At 46.8% G+C, this 14,963-nt stretch overlaps 1 protein-coding gene across 10 annotated transcripts in view; it reads left to right on the top strand.

Moving 5' to 3' along the window:
* Window positions 1-14,963, top strand: part of LOC129710524 (rap1 GTPase-activating protein 2-like) — a 340,168-nt gene that overhangs the window by 281,835 nt on the left and 43,370 nt on the right. For all 10 annotated transcript variants that reach the window (XM_055657552.1, XM_055657545.1, XM_055657544.1 and 7 more), the window contains 5 exons: window positions 1,192-1,404; window positions 3,879-3,982; window positions 7,126-7,204; window positions 9,281-9,334; window positions 14,809-14,892. In XM_055657552.1, coding sequence (XP_055513527.1) covers window positions 1,192-1,404; window positions 3,879-3,982; window positions 7,126-7,204; window positions 9,281-9,334; window positions 14,809-14,892 — 534 coding nt within the window. The remainder of the gene's footprint in view (window positions 1-1,191; window positions 1,405-3,878; window positions 3,983-7,125; window positions 7,205-9,280; window positions 9,335-14,808; window positions 14,893-14,963) is intronic.

The following is a 14,963-nucleotide window of genomic DNA, read 5'->3' as shown; positions in this document are numbered from 1 at the left end:
CCGCGCTGTATCTCAAAAGTAAAGTAAACTAGTGTGCAGAGGATGATCAATGGTCGGTATGGACTCGGTGGGCCGAAGGGCCTGTTTGCAAACTGTACCTTTTAAAGGCACGGTGGCGCAGCAGGAGAGTTGCTGCCTTAAAGCGACTGTCGGAGAGCCAGGTTCGATCCTGACTACGGGTGGAGTTTGTACTGAGTTTGTACCTTCTCCCCATGGGGTTTCTCCGGGATCTCCGGTTTCCTCCCACACTCCAGAGACGTACAGGTTTGTATCTTTATTGTCTTCAATGAGGATTATAAAATGAGTGTCTGAAGGATAATGTTAGTGTATGGGGATCGCTGGTCAGTGCAGACTCGGTAGGCCGAAGGGCCTGTTTCCGTGCTGTTTCCTTAAATTAAACTAAACTAATCAAACAGGATGGATGCTAAAAAAGATTATTGAAGGTCACTTGGCATTGTACTGTCAGTTGCATTAATAAAATAAATGTCAAAGGAGGAAAAGCACACAGACAGTCAGACAGTCAAATGTCAGACAGTCTGGAGAAGGGTCTCGACCTGAAACATCACCCATTCCTTCCCTCCAAAGATACTGCCTGTCCCGCTGAGTTACTCCAGCATGTTGTGCCTCACCTCGATTTAAACCAGCATCCACAGTCCCTTCCTGCACTGTCATATGAGGAAAGATTGAAAAGACTAGGCTTGTGTTCACTGGAGTTTAGAAGGATGAGGGGGTATCTTATAGAAACATATAAAATTATACGAGGACTGGACAAGCTAGATGCAGGAAAAATGTTCCCAATGTTGGGCGAGTCCAGAACCAGGGGCCACAGTCTTAGAATAAAGGGGAGGCCATTTAAGTCTGAGGTGAGAAAAAACGTTTTCACCCAGAGAGTTGTGAATTTGTGGAACTCCCTGCCACAGAGGGCAGTGGAGGCCAAGTCACTGGATGGATTTAAGAGAGTTAGATAGAGCTCCAGGGGCTAGTGGAGTCAAGGGATATGGGGAGAAGGCAGGCACAGGTTATTGATTGGGGACGATCAGCCATGATCACAATGAATGGCGGTGCTGGCACGAAGGGCCCAATGGCCTCCTCCTGCACCTATTTTCTATGTTTCTATTTAATCGAAGAGGATGGTTGGATTGCTCCCTGCCTGTGTGTTTCTTCTGACGGGGAATTGTTTTTGCGTTCCAGGTAATAGAGAAAGAGGGGCCTTTCCAGTCGGTCATCCTGCCTCAGTTTGGGGGGTACTGGATCGAAGGCGTCGAGACTGCCATCACCCCGACCTCTTCAGAGAGCAGCTTGTTCGAGGAGGATCTGATTGAGAATCTCAGTCCCACCACGTTTGGCTACAAACTGGAATGTAACAGCACGGCCAGGGCCTACAGGAAGCACTTCCTCCACAAGGTATAGTGCCCATTTACAGTGTATAGATACACGATAAGGAAATACCGTTTCAGGCTTGGTCAAGTCCGCTCACAGTTAAGGTCCATGATGAGGTAGATAGTAGCTCAGGACCGCTGTCTGGTTGCATTAGGATGGTTCAGTTACCTGATAAACAGTGATGATGATGTTGCCTGACCCGCTGAGAAACCCTTCTTCAGACTGAGAGTCAGGGGAGAGGGAGACTAGAGATATGGAAGGGTAAGGCATGAAAACGAGAGATCAAAGGTGACGAAGCTCAAGGAAAATGTAGAATGGATCATTGTTAGCTGAGGGGAAGGTGACAACGAGGCATGCAAGCAGTAAAATTTAATCAGGAGGACAGTCAAATTAGTCGGAGAACTAGGATGGGGGAGGGATGGAGAGAGAGGGAAAGCAAGGGTTACTTGAAGCTAGAGAGGTCAATATTCATTCCGTTGTGTTGTTAGCTGTCCAAGTGATATATAAGGTGCTGTTCCTCCAATTTGCATTGGGCTTTGCTCTAACAGTGGAGGAGGCCCAGGACAGAAAGGTCAGCCCATCATGTCTGCGCCTTCTCTATTAAAGTCCAGCCCAACTATTCCCAGCGCAGTCCCCTGTCCCTTTAACATCGCAGTTTATATTTCCCCATAAACCAGTTTACCTGTCGTAGGGGAAGGAATAATGAGGGCTAATGACTGGTAAACAGGGATGTAGATTGATCTAATGTGGTGACAGCGAACCCTGGCCAAAGCCCAGAAGTAGAGACATGGAATGCAGAAGTGCCGACACCCAAGTTTGAGGAACATCATTAATTATTTTACAGTGTGCATCCATCAATGTGACAGAAAATTGAATCTACTGCCAACTAAGTTAGACTTGTGGATCATCATTTTATTCTGTAATCCAGTATGTCACCTAATTAAGTCTTTCTGTAAACTTTATTCTGCAATCGAGACCTAGTTTTACCATAAATCAAGTTGCTGTGTAATCTTGTGAACTGGGAATGTAATAGCTGTATCAAAGTCACGCTCATACGATCAGCTTTGACTGGCCTCCTGGTGCGCACCGGTTGTGATAAATCGCCCGTTACATCCAATACCAATCCCACGTGGCATTTCCATTTGCTCCTGCATTATCCATTGGGAAGATGATGACATCTGCTTCAGGCAGGACAAGCCGGATAACATAAGCTCATGTTGATCAGTGATAGGGCGGCATGGTGGCGCAGCGGTAGAGTTGCTGATGTACAGCGCTTGTAGCACCGGAGATCCAGGTTCGATCCCGACTTCGGGTGCTTGTCTGTACGGAGTTTGTACCTTCTCCCCGTGACCTTCGTGGGTTTTCTCCAAGATCTTTGGTTTCCTCCCACATTCCAAAGACGTACAGGCATGTAGGTAAATATAACCATATAACCATATAACATATAACAATTACAGCACAGAAACAGGCCATCTCGGCCCTACAAGTCCGTGCCGAACAAATTTTTTTCCCCTTAGTCTCACCTGCCTGCACTCATACCATAACCCTCCATTCCCTTCTCATCCATATGCCTATCCAATTTATTTTTAAATTATACCAATGAACCTGCCTCCACCACTTCCACTGGGAGTGATTCCACTGATCACTTCCACTGATTGATAAATTGGCATAGTAAATGTAAAAATTGTCCTTACTGTGTGTAGGATAGTGTTAATATGTGGGGATTGCTGGTCGGCGTGGACCCTCTGTGGGACGAAGGGCCTGCTTCCGCGCTGTATCTCTAAACTCTAAAACAAAGAAGCAAAATTAGGCCTTTCGGTCCATCACGTCTACTCCACCATTCAATCATGGCTGATCTATCTCTCCCTCTCAACCCCATTCTCCTGACTTCTCCCCATCACCCGACACCTGGACTAATCAATATCTCACCATGTTTTCTCCAACTCTCTCTTGGTGAGGCCACATTTGGAGTACTGTGCTCAGTTTTGGTCACCCTGCTCTGGGAATGATGTTGTCAAGCTGGAAGGAGTATAGAGATGGTTTACGAGGATGTTGCCAGGACCCGAGGGCCTGAGCTATAGGGAGAGGTTGAGCAGGCTGGGACCTTATTGCTTGGAGCGCAGGAGGGTGAGGGGTGATCTTATAGTGTATAAAATCATGAGCGGAGTATATAGGGTGAATGCACACAGTTTTTTACCCAGAGTTGGGGAATCAAGGACTAGGTTTAAGGTGAGAGAGGAAAGATTTAATAGGAACCTGAGGGGCAACTTTTCACTCAAGGGGCGGTGGGTGTATGGAACGAGCTGCCAAAGGAGGTCGTTGAGGCAGGAACTATAACAACATGGTACATGAATAGGATAGGTTTAGAAGGATATGGACAAATGTGGGCAGGTGTGACGAGTGTAGATGGGGCATGTTGGTTGGCATGAGGTAGTTGGGCTGAAGGGCCTGTTGCCGTGACTCTATGACCATCTGAACTTGTTTGCATTTTTGTTTAGGATCATTTGAATTTCTACACCTCGTGCAGTGTCCATGGCAACCTGATAGTTTCCATCAAACATGAAGATTGTGAAGCCCAAGAATATCTACAGATAATCCTCAGGTAACCATAGCGACGGCACGGAAAAGGACACAGAGTTCCGCAATCAAGTCTCCTTTACTTTTACTAGCATCTCCGCCAGGATGTTGCTTGAACATGGATCAGTACAGCACAGGAGCAGGACCTTCGGCCCACAATGTCTGTGCCCAACATATTACCATATAACCATATATAACCATATAACAATTACAGAACGGAAACAGGCCATCTCGGCCCTACAAGTCCGTGCCGAACAACTTTTTTTCCCTTAGTCCCACCTGCCTGCACTCATACCATAACCCTCCATTCCCTTCTCATCCATATGCCTATCCAATTTATTTTTAAGTGATACCAACGAACCTGCCTCCACCATTTCCACTGGAAGCTCATTCCACACCGCTACCACTCTCTGAGTAAAGAAGTTCCCCCTCATGTTACCCCTAAACTTCTGTCCCTTAATTCTGAAGTCATGTCAATGTGGAGAGTGGGAGGAAAGCTGACCACCCAGAGAAATCCCACGCAGGTACAAACTCCATACAGAAAGCACCTGTCTGCTCTCTCTCTCTTCCCTTCCCCCCCCCCCCCCCCCTTCTCTCTCTCTCTCCCCCTCCACCCCCCCCCCCACCCCCCCATGATGCCAAGACCAACTCTTACCTGCCTGCACATGATCCATATCCCTCCATTCCCTGCATATCCATGTGGCCATCCAGTTGTCTCTTAAGCACCACTGTCGTATCTGCCTCCACCATGTGGCGAGTGCACATCCCAAGCACCCACCACCCTCTATGTAAAAAAACTTGCCCCGCACATCTCCTTTAAACCTTGCCTCTCTCACTTTAGAGCTCTGCCCTCTAGTATTTGATGTTTCCTTCTGGGGGAAAAAGTTTCAGACTGTCTACCTTATCTATGCCTCTTATAATTTTATACGCCTCTATCAGTCTCCCCTCAACCTCCAGCGTTCCAGAGAAAAACAATCCATGTCTGTATGCCCAACCTCTCCCTGTAACTAATCCCCCTAATCCAAGCATCTGCCTGGTAAACCTCCTCTGCACCCTTTCCATAGCCCCCACATCCTTTCTGTGATGGGGTGACCAGAACTGAATGTAATACTGGAAATGCGGTCCAACTTAAGTCCTATAAAGCTGCATCATGGCTTCCTGGCTCTGATGTGCAACGTCCCCATCAATGAAGGCGGGCCCACCTCAAAGTACAACACCTCACACTTGCTCGCATTAAACGCCATCTGCCGTTTCTCTGCCCGTTTCTGTAGCCAATCTATATCCCGCTGTATACTTTGACCGCCTTCCTCGCAGTCCGTGACTCCAGCAATCTTGGTGTCTTCAGTTAGGATTAAAGGTTTGGTTTGTCTTGGAGATGTTTTCTCAGTTTCATTAGTATTCATGAAAGTCTGCAATTTTAAGTTTATATCTAAGATACATACCATGAGATGGCTCAATGTTCAACCACTAATAACTAGCGAGCAGTCCTAAGCTACTATCTACCTCATTGCCGACCCTCAGACCACCTTTAATCAGGCTTTATCCTGCACTAAACGTTAGTCATGTTATTCCCATTATCCTGTATCTGTACACTGCGGATGGCTCGATTGTAATCATGTATTGTCTTTCAACACAACAAAAGCCTGTTCGCTGTACCTCGGCACACGTGACAATAAGCTAAACTCAAACTAAACCAAGATCGGTTATTATAACAATCAGCTTTAGTCATAATTTCTTCAACAAAACCTTCCTTTGTTTCATGTAATAACAAAGGGCGGCCCAGTGGTGCAGCGGGTAGAGCTGCTGCCTCACAGCCCCAGGGACTCCGGTTCAATCCTGACCTTGGGTGCTGTCTGTGTGTGGAGTTTGGGTTTCCTCCGGCTGCTCCGGTTTCCTACCACATCACAAAGACATGCAGGCTTGTAGGTTAATCGGCCCTCTGTAAAATTGTCCCTAATGTACAGGGAGTAGATGAGAAAGTAGATAACATGAAGCGAGTGTGAATGGGCGATCAAAGTTGTTATAGTTCCAAACTATTATTTTGCCTTCATTTTATCTCTGACCATCGTCCACCCATCTGCCAACCAACTGTATCCCCCTTTAACACGAGTGTAATCATGTATAGTCTTTCCGCTGACTGGACAGCACACAAATAAAAAACTCAGTACATGTGACAATAAACTAAACTACACTAAAAGTCATCCTTCAAATTCCTATGAAGTCTTTCCCCTCTCACCTTAAAGCTATGACCTCTGGTTCTCGATTCCCCTACTCTGGGTAAACGTCTTTGTGAAGGCACCCCATCTATTCCCCTCTAGTCAAAAATGCTGGAGAAACTCAGCGGGTGAGGCAGCATCTATTGAGTGAAGGAATAGGTGAAGTTTCGGGTCGAGACCCTTCTTCAGACTCATTGAGATATGACTACTCCCCTTATGATTTTGTCCACCTCTACAAGATCACCACTCAGCCTCCTGTGCTCCAACGAGTAAAGCCCTCGCCTGCCCAAACCGCTCCCTATAGCTCAGGCCCTCGAGTCCTGGCAACATCCTCGTAAATCTTCTCTGCACTCCCTCTGGCTCAATGGCCTCCTTCCTGTAGTGTGACCAAAACTAAACACAGTATTTCATCGAGTGCAGCAGCATCTATGGAGCGAAGGAAATAGGCAACGTTTCGGGCCGAAACCCTTCGGTTTCGGCCCGAAACGTTGCCTATTTCCTTCGCTCCATAGATGCTGCTGCACCCGCTGAGTTTCTCCAGCTTTTTTGTGTAACCTTCGATTCTCCAGCATCTGCAGTTCCCTCTTAAACACAGTATTCCATCGTTTAGCTTAGTATGAGCGGCACGGTGGCGCAGCAGTAGAGTTGCTGCCCAACGCAAGATACCTGGTTTCCATCCTGACTACAGGTGCTGTCTATACGGAGTATGCACGTTCTCCCCGTGACATGCGTGGGTTTTCCCTGGGTTCACCAGTTACCCTCCCGCACCCCAAAGACATACAGGTTTGTAGGTTGATTGGTTTTGATCAAATTGTAAATTGTCCCGAGTGTGTGTCGGAAAGTATCAGTGTGCGGGGATCGCTGGTCGGCGCGGACTCGGTGGGCCGAAGGGCCTTGTTTCTGCGCTGTGTCTCTGAACTAAACCAATAATTATTTTCTTTTGCTATCTTAGGTCCAAATCCAAAACAATTCACGAGCGGCTCCCTCTGGCTGGAGTTCCACAACTGCCAAGCATACCACTTATTGCAAAGGTGAATAAGTTAAGGGAACCATACTATTGGTACCATTAATTCTGAGCAGCACTTGAGTGCCCCACAGACCGATGTATATTTCTGAAGAAGCGTCGCGACCCGAAACGTCATGCATTCCCTCTCTCCAGAGATACTGCCTGTCCCGCTGAGTTACTCCAGCATTGTGTGTCTATTGTCATATCGATACCTATTCATCGGGTGTGATGGTTTATGTGGGGTTGCATCCGACAAGGCTAGTACACCAAGATGGGCCGAATGCACTTGCAGCCAGCCGGCAGTGCCAGAGAGAACCGTGGCAATGTGCGAGAGACCGAGAGCCACGTGACAAGTCAGGAGTGTTTCATTGTCATATGCACCAGCAGCGGAACGATGCCATTATTAGTTGAGGCAGCTTTACAGGCCTGTAAACACAAGGGTCTAGACCCAAAATGCTACCTATTCCTTTTCTCCACAGAGTCTGAGGAAGAGTCTCTATCCAAAGTGTCATCTATTCCTTTTCTCCAGAGCTGCTGCCTGACCCTCTGACTTACTTCAGCTTTTTGTGTCTAACCTTCAGTTGAAGCCAGTATCTGTGGCTCCTTCATAAACAACACAATATACATAGATCTCCCAGTGTGTAATGCCCCTGTCCCATTTAGGAAACCTGAACGGAAACCTCTGGAGACTTTGCGCCCCACCCAAGGTTTCCGTGCGGTTCCCGGAGGTTGCAGGTGGTTGCCGGAGGTTGCAGGTAGGGAAGCAGACTGACAAAAACCTCCGGGAACCTCCGGGAACCGTACGGAAACCTTGGGTGGGGCGCAAAGTCTCCAGAGGTTTCCATTCAGGTTCCCTAAGTGGGACAGGGGCATTAGGAGTGGATGTGGAAGTGGGATAACATAGAACTAGTGTAAATGGGTGATCAGTGGGCGGCACGGACTTGGTGGGCCGAAGGGTCTGTGTCCATGTCAGATCTTTCAATCAATCGATCCAAAAACAGTACTGGACAGGAACAGCCCCAATATTAGTGCAAAAAGTCCAAAATCCTGAGTGCCAAAACAACACATTAATAACTCCAATGCAGAGAGCCCAAAGTCCTCACCTCAACCAAAGACAGTCCATTGTTCAGTTTTGTTTACTTGAGCAGTGTTCAAGTATGGTTGTTTGAAAGACCTGGAGGTCACGGTTTTCAGACTCCTGAACCTTCTTCCCGGTGGTAGGGGTGAAATGAGAGCGTGGCTAAGGTGGTGTGGGGTCTCTGATGATGCCGGCTGCCTTTTTGAGGCAGCGACTCCTGTAGATCCCTTTGATGGTGGGGAGGTCAGTACCTGCGATGGACCGGGCAGTGTCCAGTAATCTCCTTTGTCCCTGGGCATCCCAGTTGCCGATCTAGGTCGTGATGCAACCGGTTAATGGTGCAAGAAGTCTGAAGGAGGGTCCTTACTCTTTGTATCCCTTCATTGTCCTCTTTTCCACAGCCAACAATGGACCATTGTGGGCTCCACCTTTCTTTGGCCATCGGTGCCGGCTCAGATTTGTTCTGCACCTTTTCATGCCTCTAGTTTCCCTCTCCCCTGACTCTCAGTCTGAGGATGGGGTCCCGTCCAGAAACATCACCTATTCCTTTTCTCCAGAAATGCTGCCCGACCCGCTTGGTAACTCCAGCTTTTTGTGTCTACCTTCGATGTAAAACCAGCATCTGCAGTCCCTTTCTTCATAGATGTTGCCTGATCTGCCGTGTTGCTGCTTCATACACGATTAATTAACTGACTGAATTTAAAGATGCCCAGATGTTGAGGAGGATTGGAATCTTCGACTCCAGACCACTCACCCAATTCCTTTGACATTAGCCCGCATTATGTGGCAATCGGAAGACAAGGCCGAGGATTTTTCAGGATGCTCCTCATCTAATGGGTCTTAAAAATGAATCTCCATTGCAAAATACTCCATTAGCAAAAACATAGGCAATCATTGAGCAGGAACTCCTGGACCCTGGAATATTTGTAGACAGTGACATGGTTAAAATGATATTTGTATAATCTTGCAATAAAAGTTGGTGGAGGGTTGAAGTGCTCTAATCGATAATTGTCTCTCCCTCAGCTCCTGTGTGATGACGTGACCAGCACAAAATTCTCTCCTGTACTTTACCCAAAGGTAAGCAGCAATGTCCTTCGAGCCGTTATGCGTCGCTATGTTTAAGGGACATTTGGACAGGTACGTGGATAGGAAAAGCTGAGCAGGTTCTGGGCCAAATGTGGGCAGGTCAGTTTGAGTTGGGTTTATTCTCATGTGTACTGAGGTACGGTGAAAACCTTTTGTTGCATGCTAACCAGTCAACTTACAATCGAGCCATCCACAGTGTATGATAAATAATGTTTGGTGCAAGGTAAAGCCAGTAAAGTCCAATCCAAGATACTCCGAGGGTCTCCAATGAGGCCAATAGTAATCTAGTTGGTGATACTAGGATGGTTCAGTTGCCTGATAACAGCTGGGAAGAAACTGTCCCTGAATCTGGAGGTGTGCGTTTTCACACTTCCGTACAACTTGCCTGATGGGAGAGGGGAGAAGAGGGAGTGGCCAGGGTGCGACTGGTCCTTGATTATGCTCTGGCCTTGCCGAGGCAGCGTGAAGTGTAGATGGAGTCAATGGGAGGGAGGTTGGTTTGTGTGATGGTCTGGGCTGCGTCCACAATTCACTGCCATTCCTTGTGGTCTTGGATGGAGCTGTTCCCAAACCAATAAAATCCCAATAAAATAGTGGGACTAGTGTAGATGGGACATGTTGGGCAGCGTGGGCAAATTTGACTCTATGACACTATGTACAAGTGGTCTCATTTTATGTATGATATTAGTTTCCCTCCTGTAACATCACCTCATGTCTGTATCCTCAGCACCAAATGACCACTAAAAAAATACAATATCTAGAGCTAATATCTATGCAAATAAAATATAGCACATAGAACATAGGGACGACACAGTGGTGCAGTTGGTAGAGCCACTGCCTCACAGCGCCAGAGACCCGCGTTCGATCATGTCCTCGGGTGCTGTCTGTGTGTGGAGTTTGCACGTTCTCCCTGTGACCACGTGCCTTTCTCTCCCATATGCAACATCTACAAGTTTGCGGATGACACAAAGCTGGGGGGCTGTGTTAGCTGTGAGGAGGATACTGGGAGGCTGCATGGTGACTTGGATAGGCTGGGTGAGTGGGCAAATGCATGGCAGATGCAGTATAATGTGGACAAATGTGAGGTTATCCACTTTGGTGGCAAAAACAGGAAAGTAGACTATTATCTGAATGGTGGCCGATTAGGAAAAGGGGAGATGCAACGAGACCTGGGTGGCATGGTACACCAGTCATTGAAAGTAGGCATGCAGGTGCAGCAGGCAGTGAAGAACGCGAATGGAATGTTAGCATTCATAGCAAAAGGATTTGAGTATAGGAGCAGGGAGGTTCTACTGCAGTTGTACAGGGTCTTGGTGAGATCACACCTGGAGTATTGCGTACAGTTTTGGTCTCCTAATCTGAGGAATGACATTCTTGCCATAGAGGGAGTACAGAGAAGGTTCACCAGACTGATTCCAGGGATGTCAGGACTTTCATATGAAGAAAGACTGGATAGACTTGGCTTGTACTCGCTAGAATTTAGAAGATTGAGGGGGGATCTTATAGAGACTTACAAAATTCTTAAGGGGTCGGACAGGCTAGATGTAGGAAGATTGTTCCCGATGTTGGGGAAGTCCAGAACAAGGGGTCACAGTTTAAGGATAAGGGGGAAATCTTTTAGGACCGAGATGAGAAAAACATTTTCACACAGAGTGTGGTGAATCTCTGGAATTCTCTGCCACAGAAGGTAGTTGAGGCCAGTTCATTAGCTGTATTTAAGAGGGAGTTAGATGTGGTCCTTGTGGCTAAAGGGATCAGGGGGTATGGAGAGAAGGCAGGTACAGGATACTGAGTTGGATGATCAGCCATGATCATATTGAATGGCAGTGCAGGCTCGAAGGGCTGAATGGCCTACTCCTGCACCTATTCTCTGTGTTTCTATATCCCATAGTGCGGGTCTTTAGGTTAATTGCCTTCTGTAACTTGCTCCTAGTGTTTAGGGAGTGGATGAGGAAGTGGGAAAACATAGAATACGCATGAATGGGTGATCGATGGTCAGAGCGGACTCGGTGGACCGAAGGGCCTGTTTCTATGCTGTATCTCTTAATTAATCAATTAATTTTCACACAGAGAGTGGTGAATCTCTGGAACTCTCTGCCACAGAGGGTAGTTGAGGCCAGTTCATTGGATGATCAGCCATGATCATATTGAATGGCGGTGCAGGCTCGAAGGGCCGAATGGCCTACTCCTGCACCTAATTTCTATGTTTCTATGTTTCAATTGGAATAGATAGGGTGGATGCACAGAGTCTTTTACCCGGAGTAAGGGCACCAAGAGCTAGAGAACATAGGTTTAAGGTGAGAGGGGAAAGATTTAATGGGAACCCGAGGAGCAACTTTTTCACACAGATAAAGTATATGGGTATATGGACCAAGCTGCCAAATAAGGTTGTAGAGGCAGGGTCTATAACAACATTTAAAAAACATTTGGACAAGTACATGGATAGGAAAGGATATGGGGCAAAAGCAGGCAGGTGGGACATGTTGGTTGGCATGGGCAAGTTGGGCCGAAGGGCCTGTTCCTTGCTATATGACTGGATATCAATAAGAAGCAGTTCAGTACAGGAACAGGCCCTCCCTGGTAGCACCCGTCATCCTCTGTGTAAAAAAATCTGCCCCGCACATGACCTTCAAACTTTGCCCCGTCACCTTAAAGCTGTGCTTTCTAGTTTACTTTAGTCCGAAAAGGGGTCTCGACCCAAAAAACGTCACCCATTCCTTCTCTCCAGAGATGCTGCCTGTTCCCCTGAGTTGTTCCGACATTTTATGTCTGTCTTCGGTGTAAACCAGCATCTGCAGTTCCTTCCTTCACCTTACTTTAGTTTAGTTTAGTTTAGATATACACCATGGAAACAGATCCTTAACTGCTCCTGAACCACTGGATTCCCACACTCTTTCCCAGTAGAATTCAAGCTCGGATGTTTTTGATTGCGGACGCAGAACGTACCTGACATTGGCCTGAACGAATAAGACACAGAAATCGAAACTTGTTCTAAATGACTTGTTTGGAATGTCCGGATTCCAAAATAGTGTCTCGTGGTGACAGAGTGAAACAAGGGATTTTAATCTTGTCAGTTTGTACAGAAGTCATGCCAAGTTTTTTATCTTGTCAGCTTGTACAGGACTCATGTCTGGTGATAAATGACAATCAGATGTGTTATCTTTGATTGATTCTATTCTTATCTCAGCCTCGCCCTTCCTTGTAAACCAGGAGTCTGATTTCTTTTAGTTTAGTTTCATTTAGAGATACAGCGCAGAAACATAGAAACATAGAAACATAGAAATTAGGTGCAGGAGTAGGCCATTCGGCCCTTCGAGCCTGCACCGCCATTCAATATGATCATGGCTGATCATCCAACTCAGTATCCCGTACCTGCCTTCTCTCCATACCCCCTGATCCCCTTAGCCACAAGGGCCACATCTAACTCCCTTTAAATATAGCCAATGAACTGGCCTCAACTACCCTCTGTGGCAGAGAGTTCCAGAGATTCACCACTCTCTGTGTGAAAAAAGTTCTTCTCATCTCGGTTTTAAAGGATTCCCCCTTATCCTTAAGCTGTGACCCCTTGTCCTGGACTTCCCTAACATCGGGAACAATCTTCCTGCATCTAGCCTGTCCAACCCCTTAAGAATTTTGTAAGTTTCTATAAAATCCCCTCTCAATCTCCTAAATTCTAGAGAGTATAAACCAAGTCTATCCAGTCTTTCTTCATAAGACAGTCCTGACATCCCAGGAATCAGTCTGGTGAACCGTCTGGTGGCAAATGTCCGTCCTCAGATTTGACCAAAACTGTCCCAGGTGTGGTCTATGACAACTGCATAGAATGTCCCTCAAATCCTCACTGCATAGAACCTTGGAGACTCACTAGTAGGCAGGAAACTGCAGTATACTCAACTGCAGTAGAACCTCCCTGCTCCTATACTCAACCTCCCTGCTCCTATACTCTATGGCAATAATGTCCTTCCTCAGATTTGGAGACACTAGAGGCAGGAAACAGGCCCTTCGGCCCACAGAGTCCATGCCGACCAACAAACCCCGCACACTAACACTACCCTGCGCACACGAGCGACAATTTTACAATTATACCAAGACAATTAGCCCACAAACATGTACATCTTTGGAGTTTAGTATAGTTTAGTTTAATATAGAGGTACCGTGTGGGAACAGGCACTTTGGCCCACCGAGTCTGCGCCGACCAGCGATCCCTGCTCACTAACACTATCCTATGCACATTAGGGGGCCAATTTTACAATTATACCAAGCCAATTAACCTATAAACCTGAATGTCTATGGTGTATGGGAGGAAACCTGAGCTCCCAGAGAAAACACACGCAGGTCACAGGGAGAATGTAAAAACTCTGCACAGACAGCTCTGTACAGGATCGTACTTGGGTCTCTGGTGCTGTGAGGCAGCAACTCCACTGCTGTGGCACCTACTGATCTAGCTGGAGTGTTACTTTCTCGCCAATGTTACCTGTACATCACCAACTTTTATAGAGCGTAGAATATAGAACAATACATATTGAAACATATAAGATTGTTAAGGGCTTGGACACACTAGAGGCAGGAAACTAGTTCCCAATGTTGGGAGAGTCCAGAACCAGGGGCCACAGTTTGAGAATAAGGAGTAGGCTATTTAGAACGGAGTCGAGGAAACACTTTTTCTCACAGAGAGTGGTGAGTCTGTGGAATTCTCTGCCTCAGAGGGCGGTGGAGGCCGGTTCTCTGGATGCTTTCAAGAGAGAGCTAGATAGGGCTCTTAAAAATAGCGGAGTCAGGGGATATGGGGAGAAGGCAGGAACGGGGTACTGATAGGGGATGAACAGCCATGATCACATTGAATGGCGGTGCTGGCTCGAAGGGCCGAATGGCCTACTCCTGCACCTATTGTCTATTGTCTATTGTCGTACAGCACAGGAGCAGGCCCTTCAGCCCACAACTCACTGTTGTGTCCATTGTTCTTTAACCTACAGGATATACGGAGATTCGTCAGGTTTTACTCTATGTAAATAAAATATAGCACATAGAAGATAGGGACGACACAGTGACACAGTTGGTAGAGCCACTTTGAAACAGACAGGAATTAAAATTAAAACAAAATCAACTGGATAAATGCATCTCATTTAATTTTCAATTATCATAGAGCAGCACTTTCTCCCTGTGATCGCGTGGGTTTTCTCCGGGTGCTCTGGTTTCCTCCCACATTCCAAAGACATGCGGGTTGGTAGGTTAATTGGCTTCAGTAAAATTGTAAATCGTCCCTAGTGTGTGTAGGATAGTGTTAGTGAACAAGGATCGCTGGTCGGTGCGGACTCAGTGGGCAGAAGGGCCTGTTTCCGCACTGGTTCTCTAAAGCCTCAACCTCCGGCGTTCCAGAGAAATCAGTGGAGACCGTGGGAGGGAATAACTTTGCAAAGCCATTCTTGTCAAGGGTTAATCTAACAACTTGTCTCATTTTCTCCAAGGCATCCCAGCTAATAGTCGAATATGATGAACATGAGATCAATGACAAGTTCAAGTTCGGGGTGATTTATCAGAAGGGCAGGCAGGTGAGTAATCTATATTCAATTTAAAAACAAAATCTACATTGGAACAGACTGGCATTTATCAGTCACTTCCC

The sequence above is a fragment of the Leucoraja erinacea genome, chromosome 28 (genome assembly GCF_028641065.1).
Source record: "Leucoraja erinacea ecotype New England chromosome 28, Leri_hhj_1, whole genome shotgun sequence".
In the NCBI taxonomy this organism is placed as follows: domain Eukaryota; kingdom Metazoa; phylum Chordata; class Chondrichthyes; order Rajiformes; family Rajidae; genus Leucoraja; species Leucoraja erinaceus.
This window is presented reverse-complemented; position numbering and strand designations above follow the sequence as displayed.